General features: G+C 40.2%; 1 protein-coding gene across 3 annotated transcripts in view; it reads left to right on the forward strand.

Annotated features, from left to right (window-relative positions):
* The window catches only part of LOC131243258 (probable CoA ligase CCL5), an 87,099-nt gene extending 86,621 nt beyond the window's left edge, over nucleotides 1–478 (forward strand). For all 3 annotated transcript variants that reach the window (XM_058242453.1, XM_058242455.1, XM_058242452.1), the window contains one exon: nucleotides 165–478. In XM_058242453.1, coding sequence (XP_058098436.1) covers nucleotides 165–240 — 76 coding nt within the window. In that variant the 3' untranslated portion in view covers nucleotides 241–478. The remainder of the gene's footprint in view (nucleotides 1–164) is intronic.
* Nucleotides 479–22,799: the final 22,321 nt, after the last annotated feature.

Raw genomic sequence — 22,799 nt, forward strand, 5'->3', positions numbered from 1 at the left:
CACATTTATTATGTTGGCTTATGTTGCGGGAGATGTTTGTACTTGGTTCTTGTAAATGCCACATCTAGAATTAGAATTGGACATCTAATAATGACCACTTCTTTACTAATTACTAGTATTTGTGAGTTTAGTAATACTTATTTTTTATGAATTTTTACACGAAGGTGGCCCCATACAAGAGAATACGTCAGGTTGTATTTGTGGATGACATCCCGAAGAATCCATCTGGAAAAATACTAAGGAAGGATCTCGTTAAGCTAGCAACATCTAAGCTTTGAAGTACAGTTACAACTAATTTTCTATATAATTTGTTTGATGGATTGTATGTGGTAAAGTTTATCTTCTAGTGTTAGTTTCCTTAATCTTTAGTTTGAATGATGGGGTTATGATTTAATTTTATGTATTTGGGACTTTTTGGTCTTTTTGTACTATTCGTTACTTGATTCCCTTAATAAACTTCTATGAGATTGTTGTCGTTTGATCTTCTATTAGAATGAGCTACTTGATAGCCTTATATAATCAAAAGAGGCCTATAAGATGAGCTATTGATGTCCTAGAAAAAAGAGAGAGAGAGAGAGAGAGAGAGAGAGAGAGAGAGAGAGAGAGTAGGACTTAACCAATTTTTTATAATAAATTGCATAAAATAAATTCACAACAACAATTATATTGAAATATTAATTTCAATTTAGTCGTAAGTCAACCTTCGCCTAAAAATATTAGGTAGGAAAACCTTATTTCATAACTTCATTTCAGTATTTCAAGATGATTAAAACAAGAGTGAGATTATCAATCACCATAATACACATAGAGTTATAGTAGTTTGGTGTTTAACCCACACCTACTCCTCTCCCCAAATCACTACTCCACCTAATTTTGGCTTTTCACTATTTGCAAGGTTTTCACAGAATAACTTTAACAACCTCTTATTATTTTTGTGATTTTCAAAGGCTATCACAACTAACCTTAAGTAATTTTCACTGGTTTATCACTCCTCAAGCCGAATAGATTTACGGAAAACCTCAATAAACCCAAACTGAAAGTAATTCACCAAAATTAAAAACTTATCATCTTGAAGACGTAAGTCAAAGCGAAGATATTGAAGCCTTTGAAGTTGAAGCTTTAGTAGATGCAATGATCATATTTCTTAGAGGAAGATGAACCAATGTATGCGCAACCAAAAATGATATAGGTATATATGATTTTTCAAAGAATAAAACCCTAATAGTTGCAGATTCAATCATCTATTCTCAAGTTGGGTATAAGACACTCTATAGTTGAATTTAACACTACTTGAGAAGAGAATTGAATAAGGTACAAAAGTAATATAAGAATGATAATGCAAATAACTTAAAAAGAATAAGATTTCTCTCTTTTGTTTCTAGAAGTTTTTCTCTCTTATTTCGTGCTTTGAAATAGTGAGAAATGATCTATATTTATAGCAAAAGATATGAATCTTCAGTCAGCATAAGAATCCCTTCGACTAGCTAGATTTTCATGATTCTATTTCAATAACTAGCTGATTTCGCAGGATCTTATTATGAAACAAACTTAGGCTGGACCTATCCAAATGTTGGCTAGCCTAAGATACCTTCGGTTAATAGGAGACAGGGTTTGGTTGGCCTAAGTTTTCAGGAAATAAAAAAATATGCATTATTGTAAACTTGACCTAGGTCGCTCTCAGGCTGACCTGAGCAGGTTCAGCTAGCCGAAGGCAGGGTTCAGTTGGCTCAAGTTCTATAGGAATCAAAATTATTTGTTTTAGAAATATTGACCTGGGTTGATTTTGGGCTGAACCGAGATAGTTCGACTGGCCGAAGGAAGGGTTGGTGTCACGCCTCAAACTCGGAAACCGGGCTCACAAAATTCTCAATCGCCGAATCCGGCGCCTCTCGACACTCATATGCCAGATTACGATCCTAGGGTCATACAAGGAGGATTTTCAGTGTGAATTTTTTTTGAACGATAATCTGTTTAGGCAGTTACACATTTTGTACATGGTATTAACGCATATCGAAGAGACGAAACTGTTCGACATGTCACACATAATATGGTGCCCCGACTCAATAGTAATGAAGGAAACAATAACAAACTCCAACAGCTCTTGTATGCATCCTGAAAAAGTGTAAGTCATACGTATGAGGAAACCACAGCTCGTGAGTCTACTGCATGCCGAGAGTAAAACACGTCTTATTAGGGTGCTCCTGTAAAGACATCCAAAACAACCATAGGCATGTTATCATAGGTGAGTAGGTTATCAATCAATCATGTCGTACAACTACACAGGTTATCATGAACATGGCATTAATAATAGGCATGTCACTCAACAAGCGACCATGAATCATTAAAATAGCCAATCATCATTAACAAGATAATCAAATTCCATTTTCTACTATATGACATACGATGGAAGGGTAATGACAGAGCTGTCGTGTGTAGTCAAGATGGTTGTACGTGGTATCGCAAGCTGTGGTGTTTATCATAAGGGACTTTTATCTAAACCAGGTTCATACTTAAATTTAGATAGCTAGACATAATGTGGTAAACTCCTAATCTCAGGTTGGTCGTGTACCCAATTGAAATCAAGGCCATTGCGAAGGTACACATAATAACTTAGTTGCGCACCACCATCCCAAGTGGATAGTGAATGGATGAATGAATGAGTCAGATGTTGAGTTCTCAACTCTTACTTAGTAAGTCCACATATAACAACCACAATGCTTCTAGTGTGGGATAAGGTTCCGCCCCACTGACAGCACAGTAGCCTGCCAACCACTGGTAGCTTGCCCAGGCTCTTAGGCCCCGCCCACATTAGCGTCCGCCCACGTGTGTCGCCACAGTGACGGGGCGTCACAATGTCAGTACCGTACATGAATACTATTAGCCGTGCCAAGGCTATGCGATGCAAGGCCTACCTGGCCAAATGTCATATGCAAGATGCAGATTAAGCATGCAAGTCCTCATCTGAATCCACATATCAGTACAGTTCCTCTCTGGATAATCACCATGGTCTAGTACACTCAACACCAGCTTGTTGCCTCATATAAGCTCACAATTGGGTAAGTGGAAGAGACCTCACTATCCGCCTGCTAATATTGGGCTTGATTCGTTGATAGTAGACCCATTCCTCAAGATGAGTCAGACTCAGCCTAGTCATTGCCCCCTTACTCGGGTGGGTAAGGCCACACCCCCTTCCAACCGACCACGACACAGTGGGAGACGTGGCCTACTGGTATCCGGTCCTCATTCGCTCATATATCCACTCGGTCTCGATGTTGGAGCATCCTCCTAGTACCATAAGGGTTCGGGGACTTTCACCTAAGGACATCATTACGCCCTAGTGCTTAGAACCAAGTATTTTCGGTATCCAATCTTGCCATCCACGATATTCGTGTGGAGGTCATAACCCTGATGTCACTAGGGTACACAGTAACCATATCACACAATGCAAGATGCATGAGTCATACAATCTAGCCATGCATCAATCCTACGTGTACCGTGCACTCATGAGGGACAACTTCGCATATCAAGGAGTCTCATAAGCAATCTGCCCAATGACATAATGATATGATCAATCACTCCTCGTAACAAGCATGCAGATGATGCGTATGGGCATGTATCATGATGCTATGCCAACATACTTATAGTCCATATCGATAATCGGCCTGAACACAAGAATAGCTAATGTGATGTGAGGGTCCATATATTTAATGTCTTCAATAGCACACTGGGCCCTATACCTCTTGTGAATACTTAATAAATGGCCACCAGGGCTCCTATAAAACGCATATACATAAGGTGCATAGGTTATGGTGGTACACAAGTTCTAACATGTATTATCATTATCATAAACATCATTCAATATCAAATTTATCCTCATAACATGTATCATGCAATCATGCGCATATAGTACATAACATATAGGGATTCACATGCATCATCAATATTATGGCCATTGTCCAATACTATCATTATACATGAACTAGGCATTAGTTGTCTATCATGCATAAGGTTATCCTTACGTCCACCAACATCATTTATTTATCATTATCCACGCATCAAGTAAAATATGATTTTCTTATCCACATTATCATCACGACAATTAATACGTGCATTATATATATATATATATATATCATTACTATGAGGATAATTTTCACTTCATGATTAATATAAGAAATGTCATAAGTGTTATAAATAATTACTCATCCATCATCAATGCATATGCTTTAATTTACCGTCCTTTAAATCATATCTATCATTTCAACCAACAACTCACAATCATCCTTATCATGTTAACATACATGTATCATCATCTCACCCAAGGCCACCTATGTCTTAAGAGAACATTTAGACAGCAAGATTTGTCCACTAAATATTTTACAAGTTACACAATACCCATTTACAAAACATGCTAGGTAAACCTCATTATATGAAAGGTAAGGCCCATATAAGATAACCACACTAGATGGCCCACTTAAGGTTTTTAAGCTCAACAATGTCTGTGAGTTATTTTTAAGAGTTCAGATGCTACATTAAATGCTTTGGGAAGGTGGTGGACTATACTGACATGGCCCCATATAAATTTTACATCAAACAAATTTTTGCGCAAATGTTGGTTTCTGGTCATCTTCAATTAAGATTTATGATCATGTGGGACCCACATCTGGTGAAAAGAAGGATCCATCTGGTAGCTATATGTATGAACTTTAAAAGGTATAAAGCAAGCCTCATTGGTTGGGTGTTTACAATTTACGGTGATGTCCCAAACATGGGTACTAGGAGGAAATGTGCAGGAAACACAGTGTAGAATTAGTTTTGGCCCGATCTTGAGTACGTCCCATGATTGTAGGGGACCATCTTTCAGTGTCCCAGTAGGTGCCCTTGGTTGTAATATATATGTACTTCAAAAACTATAATTTGGGACCAACTGGTTGTGCACACGTAATATTTGGTATAGGGCTAAACATAGGTACTTTAATTTTCTGTACAACCATGCCTGACCACATTTTAGGATCCACCCCCTGATCATTTGGGGTTTGATTTAGCCCGAGTAAAATATTATTTATCTATTCACTGGTATATGTTAAAGGTTCTAAGTGGTGGCCTACTCATATCTCCAGTGTGTGGTCCGCTGTAAAGGCCCAAAAATGGTACAAAACACAAATAATCAGACAATTTTTAGCAATGGGGTCTGCTAGAACTTAGGGCTCAATTTTCAAACACTTAGGGATCATTCCTGACAAAAGGGTGGGACATCCCAGCTCACTTATACAAGGACTAAACATCCCCCAAAGTAGGACCCTTAAATACAAATGTGTAGCCCACTACATGGTGTCAAAGAGGCCTACATGTAATACAGTCAAATACTTATAAAATTTCAGCAAACAGAAAGTGCAAAGGAAATTAAATAGATCTAATGGCAAGTGGGGCCCACATGCTAGCAAACCATAGATAAGAGACACAAAAATATACATTGGTTTCTAGATTGGATGAACTAATAAAATGCATAAATCACAAGTGATCCCACACCCAAGTGGGTCAATAAGAGGATGAATGTTATGTACAATATATATCCAACATACACATCTAGTAGCACAAGAAATATATTGATCAAATCTCTATAATTAGATTCTCTGTTGGAAAATCCGATCCAATAGATGGTTTGGGAATACATCACTCAGGCCGTTTATAGGTTTCTAACCACACAGAGCCTTGGATCCATCTGGACCACACATAGAAATTCAAGATTTATCCTTATGGAAGTTTCTGACGGTCCAGAATTTTTTTAATTCTATCATGAAAGAATTTGACCATAGGGACCGTACATATGATTAATAACTATCTCAAGTTAAGAACAAATATCAAATGCATCTGACCGTTGGAATCACGGATATCGACCACACAAGAATGGTCATAACAAGCCCCCAAATACATCTTTTGTAGAAGGCCAAGATCTCAGTCGTCTGAACTCCAATTAAGGCTTATTATATACCGTTGGAAAGCTAGTTCGATTTTCTACGAATCTAATAGAACGTATATTTTAATACATTTATTAAAAGAATTAAAAATGGGTCCATTTTAGGAAAATCAGAATCCTACATGTGCTACTGGACAGCAGTCAAGTAAACTTGATGTTACGAACGGTTGGACCATTGGATGGCTATGAAATGTGGTCCAAAGTTAGTTCATATTGTGGTTTATATTATTCCCAAGTTTTAACTCTGATTTTAACATGATAGATTTTATATAATTTTTAGAACTTGTTGTCTAGATATTAAAAAAAAAAAGGATTACAAGTGAATGGTATGGATATAATGTTCATCCTGGTGGGCCATATTGACGCAGGCCACCTTGTTGACCACCATAACCATAAATATATGCACACAAGAACTCCACACCAGTGGGGCCCACATATATCAAGAAAATAAAAAGAGGAAGAAAGATGAGGATGAGGAGGATGGGAGGAGGGGTATAGACTCACCTCAATGGATGGATGGTTGGATGATGATATGTGGTCCACTCCCTATAGGTTTGATGATGGGCCACACCTTGGCCCCACTCTCTCACACTCTCTCTTAAAATCTCAGAATTTTTCTAAGTATAGAAAAAGAATAAGTGTAAGAGAGCTCCTACTCTTATAAAGGGAATTAAGGGGTTGAGGTGGCAAGATGATGTGGCAAGTTTATGAAAGCTTATTGATGCTAAAAGTGAGGTGGAATGTGATGTATGGTATGGGTAGTGGATGGATGAGGTAGATGGTGCTAAGCATGCATTGGCCAAGGTTGAAGAAATCTAGACATGCATTGGCTAATGAATGGATAAGGGTTATGGGTTAAAGGTGATGCATGGTAGATGATAAAGTGGAGTGTTGCAATTGGTTGTTTGAAGTGATGTGGCACAAATCAAGACATGCATTGGATGCATGTATATGATGAGGTGGACATGGGCCATGATTAGTTTCTAAGGCATGGGGAGAGAGCTAATGATGAGTTTTGGGATAAAATCTAATTTTGTCTTATAATGTTTGTCTTATATGTGCTAGCTTCTTATTTTGTCATGTAACAGTTTTCCTATTTGTTAGTAATTTCCATGTTCTAAAAGTGGGCTTTAGGCCTACATGGGCTCAAGTCCAATAGGCCTAGCATAATAAAGGTTGCTTGTGTTACTGGATACATAATTTGGGCCTTACATTCGATGAGTCATATCTCATTAACGAAGCGTCAGATTGATGCGTGGTTTTTACCATTGCGATCACAAAGATGATGCGGTCCACATGATTGAGGTCTCAAGATCATCTAGAACAAATCACTAAGGTGTGTTTTTTAGGTGCACTAGGGTACAGTGTATGGTCTATCAATGGTGTGAGTTGGGACACGTGTGCATACGAGCGATGTTGCAAAAGACTGGGATCTCACAGTTGGGCTGGTTGAACACTCTTCAATCTTGATGTAAAAATGCAACAAGTTAAATCTTAGAAAACTACTAAGATGTACTTTAAACCTAGGGTCTTTCCTAATGTCTTCTTTACATGTATGTTGGTATACAAATAATTCTTATCTTCAAATCCTTCTGAGCCTTCTAATATTGAGATGTTGAGTCACGCTCTAGTCTTGCAATGTTAAAAAGAGCTGAAGTGTGCTAAAGTTCCATACACTATATATTTTTTCTACAAAATTTGACAACTTACTTCTATGCTTAAAACATTATCACTTATAATCTCCCCCTTTGTCAATTTCATGACAAAACATAACATATTACATATTCATCACATTCCACATTCTTATACTCATCATATTACAAATACTCAATTAATTACATATACCAAACAACTAGAATAAGACTAATGAATACCTCGAATCATGAACTTTTAGCGCAAGATTTCACATGAAGAATATGATGTCTGCTCCCCTTGAAAAATATACCAAAACAACTTGTTTTCACATGAGATGAGTCATCTCCACATATACATGATCATCTCTCCCCCTTTTTATTAGAAATTGACAATGGAAGGTGAAATACATGAAACATATAAGAAGTAGGAATAATATATAGCAAGAGAATTAACATTAAACATAACAAAGTTTAAATATTTAAATAGATATTAAACATAGCAAGAGTCTTATGAGTTTGAAAATATAAACCAATAAACAAATCATCAAGTCAAGAAAGTAAACATCATTCAGACTCTAAAGAAGATGGAGTTGGCATCTTAGGATCAATATTTTTCAAGATCTTACTTATAAGATGAAAGTATTTTTTTCATGCACTTCATATTAAAATTTGATTTAAAACCAGAGCTTCTTGAGAAACATGCAAAGCATCCATTTGATACTCCAAAGCAGATATTCTCTTATCAAAGTTAGAAGGACGATTATTAGAATCATCCTCATATTTAGCCAATTCTTCCTCCAATTTGTTGAAAATGTCATCCATGATAAAATCTTCTTCATCTTCCTACTTATCTCCACGTGTGCCTTGTTGCTTAGGTAGATGAGTTAAATTCATCATATGTAAATTAAAAGAGTTAAAAGGAAGCTTAGATCTCGATGCCTCAATGGAAAGAATTTTGACTCGAAAAGATAAAGCGAGAATGTCATAAGGTAACTGAATGGAAGAGAACCATACTTTGGGTGCATTCGATAATGAATAATGAAGTAACAAATAAGAGTAAGAAGACAAATTTTGACTCTAGTAGATATCGCATGAATGATACAATCCATGAACATATCAGTTTTGTTACTAGCTCTTAGATAAACATTCGACATAAAAATGCAATGAAGAACATGGTACTTAGGAAAAAAAAAATCCCAATCGGTAGAGCATTACCCGATCTCTAGTCCGCATCAAAACCACATATGACTCTTGTAATAGATTCTCTCTTAGAATTTGACATCTTTTCTATAAGAGGGGGAATTTGAATTCCATCCTCTACCAATTCAATTTCCATCAAAGATGCAACGGTAAAGTGTGTAATTTAAATTATTTTTTCTAAAAATTTTATTTTAAAAAAGATGTCATTTTCTAAAGAAATATCTGAAATAGAGGAATACATCCCTTGAACTATCGATTGATATGCATTTCCTTCCCATTGAAGAACCTTTCCTATCTAAGTTTAGAAAGAAACTCATGCAACCCATATTCATCGATATTATTAAGATTAATAGACCATTCAATGATAATGCTCATTGATCTAAAATCCTGAAGATTTTTGAGGTTATCCTTCGGTGGACCAGTGGTCCGAATCTCATGAGAAATGGATCGAGATGAGGAATCGGCTTGCACATTTCGTACAGCTCATTTAGATCAAAGTTCCATCACTTTTAATCAAGAAGCGAGCAGGAATATCAAATAAATCAAATCTAATCGAAATAACCCAACACAAGGGTTTCAAATCTAATGAAAAGAGGTTGAGTCACAATGAGAATGCAATGAGCAACTGAAATTAGTAATAAAATGGACAAATATGTGCTTACAAGCAAACAACGGAGGATGGGTATTGTAACATCCCGAATTTTCATGGCCCGAATATATACTCGTGCCCGAGAATTTCAGGTGTTAATAATGTAAAAATTAGATGCTTCAAAATCGCACCTCATTTTTTTTCATTTATATCACATTCAGTTACATTCACGAGAGTAAAATCAACTATATTTATTATTCCATTAGATTAAAACAATTCAACAAATTATCAAATGCCCTCTCAATAGGAGCTTATTATGTTATCAAAGTTTGCAGCAGAAATAAATAAAACTAAACATAAAGTTATCTCTTTATTTATTCAGAATAATCTTCCATAAGGGAATTGTCATTCTTGTCTTCAATCTGCACATCACTTGCATCATCTGTACGATTGGAGAAGGTTAATGCCCTACTCATGGTGATGGTTATCCTTTAAGATTAATAATAATTCAAGAGATTCATAAGAGTAATGTCACGCCCTAAACTCGAAAGTCGGGCTCACAAAATTCTCGATCGCTGAATCTGACATTGACAGCCTCCGTAGTATCTCATTCTCAGCTCCCAACACCCATAAGCTAAATTTCGATCTTGGGGTCATATAAGGAGGATTTTCAGTGTGAATTTTTTTTAACTATTAATTTGTTTAGGCGATAACACATTTTATACATGATATGAACGCATATCGAAGAGATGAACATGCTCGACATGTCACACATAATATGGTGCACTAGCTCAATAGTAATGAAGAAAACAATAGTAAACTCCAACAGCTCTTGTATGCATCCTGAAAAAGTGTAAGTCATACGTATGAGCAAGCCACAACTTGTGAGTCTACTGCGTGCCTGGAGTAAAACACGTCTTATCATGGCGCTCCCATAAAGACATCCAAAACAACCATAGGTATGTTATCAACCAGTTATGTTATCATAGGTAAGTAGGTTATTAATCAATCATGTCATATAACTACACGGTTATCATGAACATGACATCAATAATAGGCACGTCACTCAACAAGCGACCATGAATCATTAAAATAGCCAATCATCATGAACAAGATAATCAAATTCTATTTTCTACTATATGGCATACGATGGAAGTGCAATGGCAGAGCTGACTGTGGAGTCGGGATGATAGTGCGTGGTATCGCAAGGTGTGATGTCCATCACAAGAGACTTTTATCCAAATTAGGTCCATGCCTAAATTTGGATAGCTAGACTCAATGTGGTAAACTCCTGATCTGAGGTTGGACGCATACCCAACTGAAATCATAGCCATAGTGAAGGTTCACATAATGATTTAGTTGCGTACCACGAGCCCGAGTGGATAGTGAATGAATGAATGAATGAGTCAGATGTTGAGTATGCAACTCCTACTCAGTAAGTCCACATATAACCACCACAACACTTCAGATGTGGGACAAGGTTCTACCCCACTGCTAGCACAGTAGCCTGCTAACCACTAGTAGCTCACCCAGGCCCTTAGGCCCTGCCCACATCAGCTTCCGGCCACGTGTGCCTGCCTACATGTGCAATAGTGATAGGGTATCATAATATCAGTACTGTACATCTCTGAGATATCACCGGGGTCTAGTACAATGCTGTAAGCCATACCAAGGCTATGTGGTGAAAGGCCTACGTGGCCGATGTCATATGCAAGATGCAATGCAAGCATGCTAGTCTTCATCAAGATCCACATCTCAGTATAGTTCATCTCTGGAAAATCACTGGGATCTAACACACTCAACACCAGCTTGCTGCTCTAGCTAAGTGCACAACTGGGTAAGTTGAAGAGATCTCACTATACACTTGCCAATATCGGGCCTAGCTCGTCGATAGCGGATCCATTCCTCAAGCTGGGTCAGACTCAGCCTAGTCATTGCCCCCTCACTCGAGCGAGTAAGACTACCCCTTTCCAACCAACCACGATACAGTGGGAGACGTGGCCTACTGGTATCCGGCCCTCATGCGCTCATGTATCCACTTAGTCTCGACGTTGGAGCATCCTCTTGGTACCATAAGGGTTTGGCGACTTTCACACAAGGATATCATTGCACCGTAGTGCTTTGAACCAAGTATTTCCGGTATCCAATCCTACAATCCATTTAATTTTTTTTTGGATTAATAGACGATTTCCATTGATGTGTGAAGGTAATTACAAAACTCGATTTTTGGAAACCCCTGTAAAAAAGGACCTGGGGAGACCTATCATATCACAAAAGAAAACAAAGAAACTACTAGATAGCACCTTCAAATAACCCTAAGACCATCACCTAAAACCGCACTAAACTTCTCTAATTGACCCCAGCCCCACCTTATCTAGAAAGAGAAGACGACGGATTCGGAGCAGAAGATCCGCTATCCTATCAAAGGAGGGAGAGGACTGACTCTCGCTACCTTGGCGAGCCAAAACGTCCGCTGGGGCGTTCCCTTCCCTAAAAATATGAGCGAACTCAATGCGACCTCTACTTTTTAAGAACAAAATCCGACACAGCCAGTAGTTCCACTTCCAGCCCGACTGGCTTAGCCCATTCAACATTTTCACAACCTGTAAGGAATCGGATTCCAAGATGACATGACTGAATCCTTTAGACAAAAGTAAGAGTAAGCCCTTGTACACCACACGCAGCTCGGCATAGGAGTTAGAACCAAAGCCATAACCTAAAGAGAAGGCGCAAATAAATTGGCCTTTGTCGCCCTTGCAAACGCCGCCACCTCCTGATAAACTCGGGTTACCTCTAGATGATCCGTCAATGTTAATTTTAACCCAGTTAAAACAAGGCCTGATCCACCTAACCACCTCAGCAAATCTCGACATCTTAGCCGCACCTGAGAAGGACAAGACCTAGACATTCCTCTATTGTTGTGCATTCTGGATGCTGACCCCTCCTTGAGGATGTCGTCCAAGGAGTCCTGAATGATGGACGCCCACCAAAAAACTCACCCCATCAGCACCCTCAGAGAGATTCCCTTCCCTTCGAACCAAGCAGCATTTCTCGCTTTCCATAGCTCCCACAAAAGACATCCAGGGGCGAGCTTACAAACCAGCGAAGAGTTTTTTGTACCTGCCATGGCGTCCCACCATTGAGACAATTTAGATTCAACTAACGATGCAGACTGAACGCTGATCTAGAAATGAACCCCTAGGCAATTCCAAGCAAGTTTAGGCAACTTGCTGTCCAGAAAAAGATGTAGGATAGATTCAACCAACACACTACCTGCAGAAATTTGCCTGCAACAGTCACATCTTAACGCTAGCTGAATTCCCCGGTTCTAAACTGACGCATCCACCGGAATGGCTCTGTTAAGGATTCTCCAGAGGAAAATGGAAATCCTAGGAGGCATCTTAGAATGCCACACCCAACTTGCCCAATCTTTCCTATCAATGATAGCTCTACTAACTAACCAAGCCGAGCTTACCGACTGCCAAACGGGGTGAGAGGCCAGGCTAGAACCTTTAGCCCATCGGTAATACAAAATCCTTGCTGAAAATTATAGTCGATGGCATCTTGGGGCAAATAGAAAAACACTACAGATGGCGGTAGAGGGCTGTTTGCTCCTAGAAGATGATGGACATGTAAAGAAAGTAAAGGGGTGGGAATTGGAGCCAAAACCAAGCTTTAGAGAGGACCTAGGCCTGTCCAATTTACACTCCAAAGATTGCAATTACCAGAACCAAGCTTCCACTGCACCATAAAATCTAAGAAGGAGAGCAATTCTCGAATTTTCTTCCACACCGGCGATGAAGCACTATGAAGCCTCATCCTAGGGGTCTCCATCAAATCTGATCTATATTTTGCGCTCATGAAAGTACCCCACATGTTTGAACCCTCTTAAAAATAGATGGTCCATGCCATCTTGATGCGAAAAGCCTTCATGGATTCTAACAACTTCCGAATTCCCAAACCACCTTCCATCTTGATGCAAGATACACCTTTCCAACTGCGCCAATGGAGTTTCTTTTACCGTCAACCCATCCCCATAAGAAGTCAGCAAAATGCCTTTCAAGGGAAGACAAAACTTGGGCTCGCAGGTGAGTGACAACGAGAGTGTGAATCGGGATGCTGCCAAGGACATGGTTTACCAAGATTCCCAATCCTGCCATTCATAATATGCCTATGGAGGTCATAACCCTAATGTCGCTAGGGTACTCAGTAACCATATCTCACAATGCAAGACGCATAAGTCATACAATCCAGTCATGCATCAATCCTGCACGAACCGTGCGCTCATGAGGGACAACTCCGCCTATCAAGGAGTCCTATAAACAACCAGCCCAATGGTATAATGTTATGATCAATCACTCCTCATACAAGCATACAGATGATGCGTATAGGCATGTATCATGATGCTATACTAAACATATTCTCAGTGTGTTCTAATAGACTAGGTACAATAACATGACTATTAATATAAACAATAATCAGCCTAAACACAAGAATAGTCAATGTGATGCGAGGGTCCATATGTTTAAGTGTCTTCATATCACACTGAGGCCCTGTACCTCTTGTGAATACTTAACAAATGGCCACCAGGGCTCCTATAACACACACATACATAAAGTGCATAGGTTATGGTGGTACACAAGTTTAAACATGTATCATCATTATCATAGATATCGTTCAACATCAAATTTATCCTCATAACATGTATCATGCAATCATGTACATAGAGTACATAACATATAGGGATTCACGTGCATCGTCAATATCATGGCCATTGTCCAATGTTATCATTATACATGCCCTAGGCATTAGTTGTCTCCACATTATCATCACGACAATCAATACGTGCATTATTATCACTTGGATATCAAGCATGATGGTCAACTAGCATATTTTATCATCATGTATATCATCATTACCATGAGGATCATTTTCACTTCATGATTAACATAAATAATGTCATAAGTACTATAAATAATTACTCATCCATCATCAATGCATATGCTATAATTCATCATCTGTTAAATCATATCTATCATTTCAACCAACAACTCATAATCATCATTATCACATTATCACACATGTATCATCATCTCACCCATCACTAGGCGCGTCCTACCTAGTGTGACTTCCACACTGGACTTGAATTACATGCATGGCATAGGGTCGTATTGGTCAAGTGTGAGTCCAACTTGGTGAATCAATAAGCCAACTCAAAGGCATAAATGTCCAACCATAATGCCTTCAATGGTGTGGATCCAGTTCCACGACTAAGTAGGCGCCACACATTCTATCAACTAGAAACAATGCACAATCTCAAACATAAAGGATAACATGCTAACATCTTTTGTAAGACCCGTATCCTAAACCGTACCGTTTCATAGACTCGTGATCCTCCCAGTCGAATTTTGGCAACCCGCGATGCGTAAATAGCATTTGTGCGCGACCCTGAGTCGCGTATTGTCAACCCGAATCAGCTCGACTTAAAACTTGTACCCTAGCGATCGCGCCGTTGCCGCGGTTCCAATTCCGCGTCTCACGCGCCGATGCGATACCCAGGCCAGGAGTTGTGGCCCTGCACACATTCCGAAGAAACGCCGCGCGTTGTGAATTCTGAGAGAATCTCTGTAACCCATCACATCAATCAATCAATCACAAGTCAAGTACACAATCTAGCCCTCTCTTACCAACAAGGCTTGACACCCATCTCTCTCACATCCCCTAAGTCAACTCTCTCTCTCTCTCCACCCATCCCTTCCTTACACCCATCACCCATCACTCCATCACCTTTTCATCCCATCACTTCTCTCTCTCTCTCTCATTTTCTCTCTTCACTCCCAAGCAACTAAGAGACCAATTACCCAAGCCTCCCAAGGAGAAGCTAGGTGTGGCCCACTTCCCTACCCTAAAACTCTCATCTCCACCATCCAAACTTCATCATCCACCATCAAAGGTTGTGCATAGGAGCTAAGGAAGCCGAGGGACCAAGAAGGAGTGATATAGGTGGGTGATCTTTGGATTTTCACCGTTAATTTCTATTTGTGGGCCCACTTGTGGTGGGACCCACTTGATGTACGCATTGTATTGAGTTTAGGGAGGGCCCATAATGGCGAGGTCCCTCCCCTTCACAGGTCTCTCTCCCTCTCTCTCCATCTCTCTCTATTTTTCCTATTGCGGACCACCATGAAGGATGGATTAGATCCACACCATGGACGGTGGAAAACCCCACCATGATGTATTATCCACACCATCTGATCGTGTGGTCCACTGGATGTGGGGCCCGCTGCGATGTAAGTGAGTGGCATCCACACTATCTAGCGAAGACAGTGGGACCACCTGATGTATGCAGTTTACGTCCACGCCGTCCATTGTATGGATGTGGAACCCACCATTATGTAAGTGTTTCATTCATGCCATCCAGTCCTCGTGCGTGGACCCCACACCATGGTGGCATGCTATCCTGACCATCTGTCAAATGGACGCCCAGGGCTGGACATTTGAATGATTCATATTATAAGATAAAATATAATATATATATATATATATTATATCTGGTGGTCCCACATGTGGGACCCACCAAGTGGATTGGCTGATGTACTTTACATCAGCTATATAGCTGATGTATTGACGTCAGCTGGTTCTGTGGGTCCCACATGATGCATGTGAGATATCCACATCGTCCAATCTCTGGACGTGTGGACCACACCATGATGTATGTATTTCATCCACTGTCCAGACCTTTGGACGGTGGGGACCCACGAGCAGCAGTAATAGCAGCAGTAGCTGTAGCTGATGTCAGCAAGTGGGTTGATCATGAGGCCTGTGTTATATCCTCACCATCCATCTAGACATGAGGCAAATCTAAATATCTGGTGGGCCGCGTGTGTGGGACCCACCGTGATATATGTATTTTCTATTCCTCAATGTCGTCCACTTGTTTTGCATCTACACCATCCATCCAATTAGCAAGCTTGTCTTAATGCCTAGGTCTAAAAATGAGGCAGATCTATCAGGTGGACCACACTGCAGAAAACAGTGGAGAATTGAACGCTTACCATTAAAATCCTTTAGGGAGCATAGAAGTTCTAGATCAATATGATATTTGTTTTTCCTCTTAATTCAGGTCTTTGTGACTGTATGAATAGAATGGTTGGAAAATAAATGTTATGGTGGGCCCTGGATATTTTAAGGGTGGAGATCATTATCTCCACTATTATTTGTGGTATGGTCTAAATGATCTTGCAATGTGATTCATTTTTTAGCAATGCTCTAAAAAGATCTCTAAAATAGATGAATGGTGTAGATGGCGAGGCCCATTGGTGCGGCCCGTGGATGTGGCCCACTTGATGTATACAAGGCCCATTGGTGCGGCCCATGTGATGAGGCCCACCTTGGTATATTTGTGGCCCATCAATGAGGCCCACTGTAACGCCCCGTGTCTTTAGGACCCAAGTATATGACCCATTTTCCAAAAACTCGAGTGTTAACCTCGACAATTTAGTATAAATTTAAACCGCTTATCATTAATCAGAGTTAACAGCAACGAAGCTAGAACAAACCATGCATTGAATAAAAAAATCATTTTGACCGTAATGAAAATTTAAATGTAGCGCCCATACAGGACTTATACAATTACAAATAACCAAGTTCATTAAATACAAGCAGGTATCTATCGACTGGTGGTGGAGCTCAATATGGGCCGCAGGGACCTCGTCTAGCTCCTCAGCTACCCGATCTGCTCTAGCAACCTAGTGAACAGTATCGGCTTGCCCTACACCTTCATCAACTATTACAGTTTGATAGCATCAATGATTGTCGCAGTGAGGAGCACCCTCTAAGATTACGCACTTATCATTCATAATCCAATATAAATCACAATATATGAGAAGGAGCATTTTAAACAACGCAGTTCAAGAATCATGATCATGCATTCCAAATTAAGGATGTATCCAGATAGTCAAACAGTCAATTTTATGACATTCATAAAATGACTAGAAAACAAGCTTCAACCGTCTGTTTCACCCAGAAATCATATCGTACGTGAACGCCGCAAGATGGCTAGGATATCGCTAAGCAAACACCCGCTCCATCCGGAAATCATGGTACGACTGAACACCACAAGATGAAGAGACAAGCAACATATAAACTCTAGACCACCTAGAAATCATATCGTATGTGAACACCGTAAGATGTCTAGGAAATCATTAAATGAACACCCGCTCCACTCGAAAAACACAGTACGACCGAACACCGCAAGATGGCTAGCAACCCAACATGCAAACCTCTACTTCACCCGAAAATCTTATTGTATGTGAATACCGCAAGATGGCAAGGAAATCGCTAAGTGAACACTCGCTCCACCTAGAAATCACCATACGATTGAATGCCGCAAGGTGAAAAGAAAATCAACTAGCCACAAAAGGCACCCATGTTCCATTAAGGCGACCAAGGGCAAATTAACAGACCAAACCACATCGAGTAATTATGCAGTCCAATTCATGAAAGGCAAGGTGCGGCCCAAGCTATATAACATAGGTGTGTGATCAAGCCAGTATAAGTCAAATGAGGCCCGCAAGATAATAAGCCCTCAACATGTTATATTCAATCTATAAGATAATCACAAACAACAACATTTGGTCAATTAGCAAACTCTACAGCATGTGGCAACCGAATCATTCATGTTACTAGCATTAAAGAGTCACAACATTCATACATTACATGAACCAATCATGCATCATATTAGCATATTCATGAAATGGAATAAGTAAACTAAATAATGTAGAGTCACTAACTACATAAAATTAAAGTATCATTTATGTCCAAGTTAGTGAATTTAAGTGGGAAGCTCAAAGGGTGGGTCCTCACCTTGGTCAATTCAAGATGACATCAACTTGAATCACTTCAATATGCACAAACTCTACTCAACACCCACACTAAACCATCTTGGACTTGAGTCAGTTCAAGCAAAGAGGACCTATGCATATGAGATTTGAACCGTTACCAATTAAATAGAGATTTAGTAAATAATGATATAGTTAGACATGATTTAACATGAAATTTAAATGAAGTTGGCTCACCCATGCATTCCCCCCATCACCTCACGGACTGGGCCATTTTCTGGCCCAGTAGCTATGCATAGGAGCACCAGATTGGGCTCTTCTTGGCCCACTAGATCGTTTTCAAAGGGGCTAGCCTACTCTACTGTTTTCAAAGGGCTGTCCTGTGGGGTATGGGCCCACCTGTTTATCACTAAGTGGCTGCAAGGAAAATAGATCATGGTTGGCCTCACACAGCACCGTCTAGATGGACGGGGAGGCTGTAAAACACATGCATCGCGGTGGCATCCCACCATCCCAATCAAGTGGACGGTGGAGATATAGAATACATAAATCATGGTGGCCTCACGTGGGACCCATGGATGCATGGAGTGGATCCCACACTGCATTAAGGTGGGATCGACATGAAATTTAGATCTGTCTCATTCTCGTTGCAGTGCCATAAAATGATCTCTGTAAATGGCTGGACGGTATGGATACAACCCCTACCTCAAGGTGGGCTGCCTGCTGGATGGACAACCCACAAGAGTCCAGGCCCAGCTGGGAGTCTAGCCAGCGGATGGCCTAGATACAACACATATGCATGGTGGGCCCCACTGGTAGTGGGCCACCCAGGTAGTGCGCCAGGCCGTGGGCCGCTCATGAACGACCCAGAGGCCTGAGAAGGTCTCAGCGGTGGATGTTAGTTCCCCACTGTCCAGCAGCGTTTGGCTTGCTACTGGACGGTGTGGATATGTACATCATCAAGGTGGGATCTACACAGATGGATGGTTGGAGAAACACATGCTTCGCGGTGATCCCAGTGGGTGTGGGCCACATGTATCATCAAGGTGGGCCCGATGTGCATAGCACGGACGACATGGATATCAAACATATACATTAAAGGGGGCCCACAAAACTTGCTGTTTGCTGACGCCAATACAGCAGCTATTAGCTGCGGGTGTGACCTGCTGGCTGACCGTCCACCAAATATAACACACCTCATGATCGGGACCTACTGTTGACGTCAGTGGACAGCTGAGGCTGCTGGGACCTACTGTTGACGTCAGTGGACAGCTGAGGCTGCTGGGACCTATCATCCTACCTAATGGACAGGCGGTGAGGATAAAACACATACTTCACAGTGGTCCACCCTCGCGACCCGGCGGATCAGCGATCTACAGCTCGGCAGGGCTTGTGCTCTCGGGGAAGAAGCTCTGGTTTTAATGGCAGATTCGCCCCAGACGTTCATTCCTTCGAAGTGTCGATTTCGGGTGGTCAAGTCCGGTCCAAGAGAGCTTGTAGGAGTGTCCTTTTGAAGTTTCGTGGAGGTCTGGGCGTTGGCTTTGATGGTGGAAGGAAACAGCCGCATTCGAGCATAGATGCCGAAAATGGAGGGTGAACCCATGTTGTTTGATTCTCTTGCACTTATAATGAGCCCTAGATTTCACCTCACCCATTAGATGAAGAGTCTGGGGCCAGGATTGATTCCGCTACCTGGTTTCTTGAAACGACCGGTAAAACAATGGTTTTTCTTCTTCTTGTTTTTTTTTTTTTTTTTTTCTGCCGTCGGTTTTCCACAGAAGATCATAACCCACGTAAGCAACGATGGACGGTTGAGATAGACTTGTTTCAATGGCTGAGATGCATGGATCTATCCTCACGCGGATCGCCAGCGTGGAAGAACAAAGCTTTCCGTTTTTGGAAAGAGAAGAAACACACTCAACCCCACTGTGCCTGTGATCGTAGTCACATGTGTGGGATCCAAAGAGTGGAAGTCAGGGGGCACCGTCAGAATTTCCTCCTCTCCAAGATGGACGGTTTGGATTGGATGTAGGGTTTAAGATGGTGGGCCACAATGGTTGCAAACGGACGTTACCCGTTCAAAAACGTCGAGCGGGAAACAGAGAGGGGAATCCCGTGTTTTTGGGATTTTCGTGTCAAACGCGGTATGACCACGTGACAATCTCGGTGCACGGCGGGTGCAGGCGTATGGTGTGCACACGCATCAAGGGTGGGGTCCACAGTGGTGCCATTGATGTGATCCACTTCGTTCATATGTTTTGTCAGCCCGACTTAGGGTCCAATCCAGAGTATGAGGCCGATCCAACTCTTAGGTGGGCCATATTAGCTGAAACATGGCCTTTGAGTGCCACTTTGTCAATCCGGTGACTACTTGTGGCCCAATCCTGCGATCAGGACCGCTCATTTAACTATTGAGCCACCCAGCACCACTATCTATTTTAGATCATATAATAATAATAATATATATATATATATATATATATATATATTTGTTTAGTATAGTTATAAACAAGTATTCATTTACAATCATTTATATTGTTTTTTTTTTTTTTTTTTTTGTGATTATACATGCATTTATAGTATAGTAAAAGTAATATTAAGTGATATATATTTTATATATAGTATGATATGATAACCTATAGCTTAAAATTATAAAAATGTAAATGTTAGTTAATATATATAATAATATATTGGTTTACCATTTATCTTTTATATAGTTTAAATAATATACATGATTGAATAATTCATGTAACATTTGTATTATTAAAAATAATTATAAAGTTACTTTGTATTATAGTATATATATACGATTGCATCACATTTAAATTGAATTATTTGGGTATCAACTTAGGCTGGGCCACCCAACTGACTTGAGGTAGATCTATAACTCTAGATTCGATGATCACTCCTATAATTAGATTCCCTTACATCTCAATTGGATAGTAATATTGAATCTCGTCGTTGCTCTACCACCTTGACGGTTGGATTTAGGCCAGAGTGTGAATGTTCTCATAAATCGGGATTGTATTTATACTAAGTCAGGTTCTCATGGTAACACTCGAGTACAGAAAGGTATGAGGTGTTACAATCTACCCCCCTTAAAGAGAATTTCGTCTCCAAACTTCAATACTTCTACCTTAAATGGGACGAGGACAATCTCTCTCTCTCTCTCTCTCTCTCTCTCTCTCTCTCTCTCTCTCTCTCTCTCTATATATATATATATATATATATATATATTCCATGACTCTTATCATTCACTGCCTTCCTCGTGATGTACGTCTATATGCTTAAGGGTTCGTGACTGACTACTAAGACTGGGGTTATTACAATCTACCCCCCTTAAGGAAGAATCTCGCCCACGAGATTCGATCATGCTCATCCCAACTATGATCAAGGGTTTGTTCTCACAACTTGAAGGAGAGTTTTACTACTATTCTATAATTACATATTTGTGTGTGTATGTTTGAAGTTCACAATGACAGTTCCATGCCATAAAACAAAAAGTAATAGTTTTATGTTTTCAGTGTTTGGGTTAACATAAACAGACAGTTATGGTCGGCCTGAGCCTGATACGCCAAACTTCTGCCTGGCCATGCAGTGAGTTTATTAGTATCCTTCTTAATCCTGGTGAGTATCGATCTTCTGTTTGATCAAGGCATTGAGATCATTGTAATCAATAAGATTTAGAATTTACGCAAACCGCATATACTTCGTTTAAACATGTTTCTATCGGTTCGTGTTTCCAATCATTTCTAGTCCTTTTGAGATAGGTTATTTAATCTTCTACCTTCAAAGAGTAAGCTTAAATGATTCATTATGCTTCAACATTACAATTTAGTCACTTGGGGTGCTATCCTAAAATCTATACTTTAATCATTTCTGATTGTGTTAGTCACATTACTACACATTCCCAAAAATTTATAGTCCTTACGAACTACTTTATAACTACTAAGGAAGATTTATAAAGATCGTACCTTGGCCTGCTTGCTCGGGGTTGGGTGTATCTAAGGCGTACATGTGATGAGCTCCTCGATCTCGTGCTTGAGGTTGTGAGGCTTGAGTAGGATTCAAAGAAGTCCTTTCATCTCACTGTTTCTTGAAATACCGCCTTAAGATATGACCAGGTTTGCCACAATAGCTGCAGAGCCCACCCTGACTCGAAGAAAGAATTGGGTGAGATGTGAATTTCACCCTTTTCTCTAACATAGGAGGTATAAATGATGCCGTCTTGGCTTTGTTTGCTGAACCTCGAATAAGAGCACGTGTTTTGGCCCTACACTCGAAGTCCTTCTCTACTCGCATGGCTTTGTCTACGATATCGACGAAATCAGTAAAGTCGAAGGTGCACAATCTTGACTGGACTTCAGGTCGGAGACCTTCCTTAAACTTTTCTAGTTTACATTCCTCATCCCCAGCAGCCTTTGGTACATATCGTGACAATTCGTCAAAACGCGCTTCATATTACGACACTGTCATATTCCCTTGTTCCAACTTGAGAAACTCGGATACTTGCTTGTGGCGATAGCATGGAGGAAAGTATTTTTCATTGAACTTTTTCT

This window comes from Magnolia sinica, chromosome 4 (assembly GCF_029962835.1).
Source record: "Magnolia sinica isolate HGM2019 chromosome 4, MsV1, whole genome shotgun sequence".
NCBI classification, from domain to species: Eukaryota; Viridiplantae; Streptophyta; class Magnoliopsida; order Magnoliales; family Magnoliaceae; genus Magnolia; species Magnolia sinica.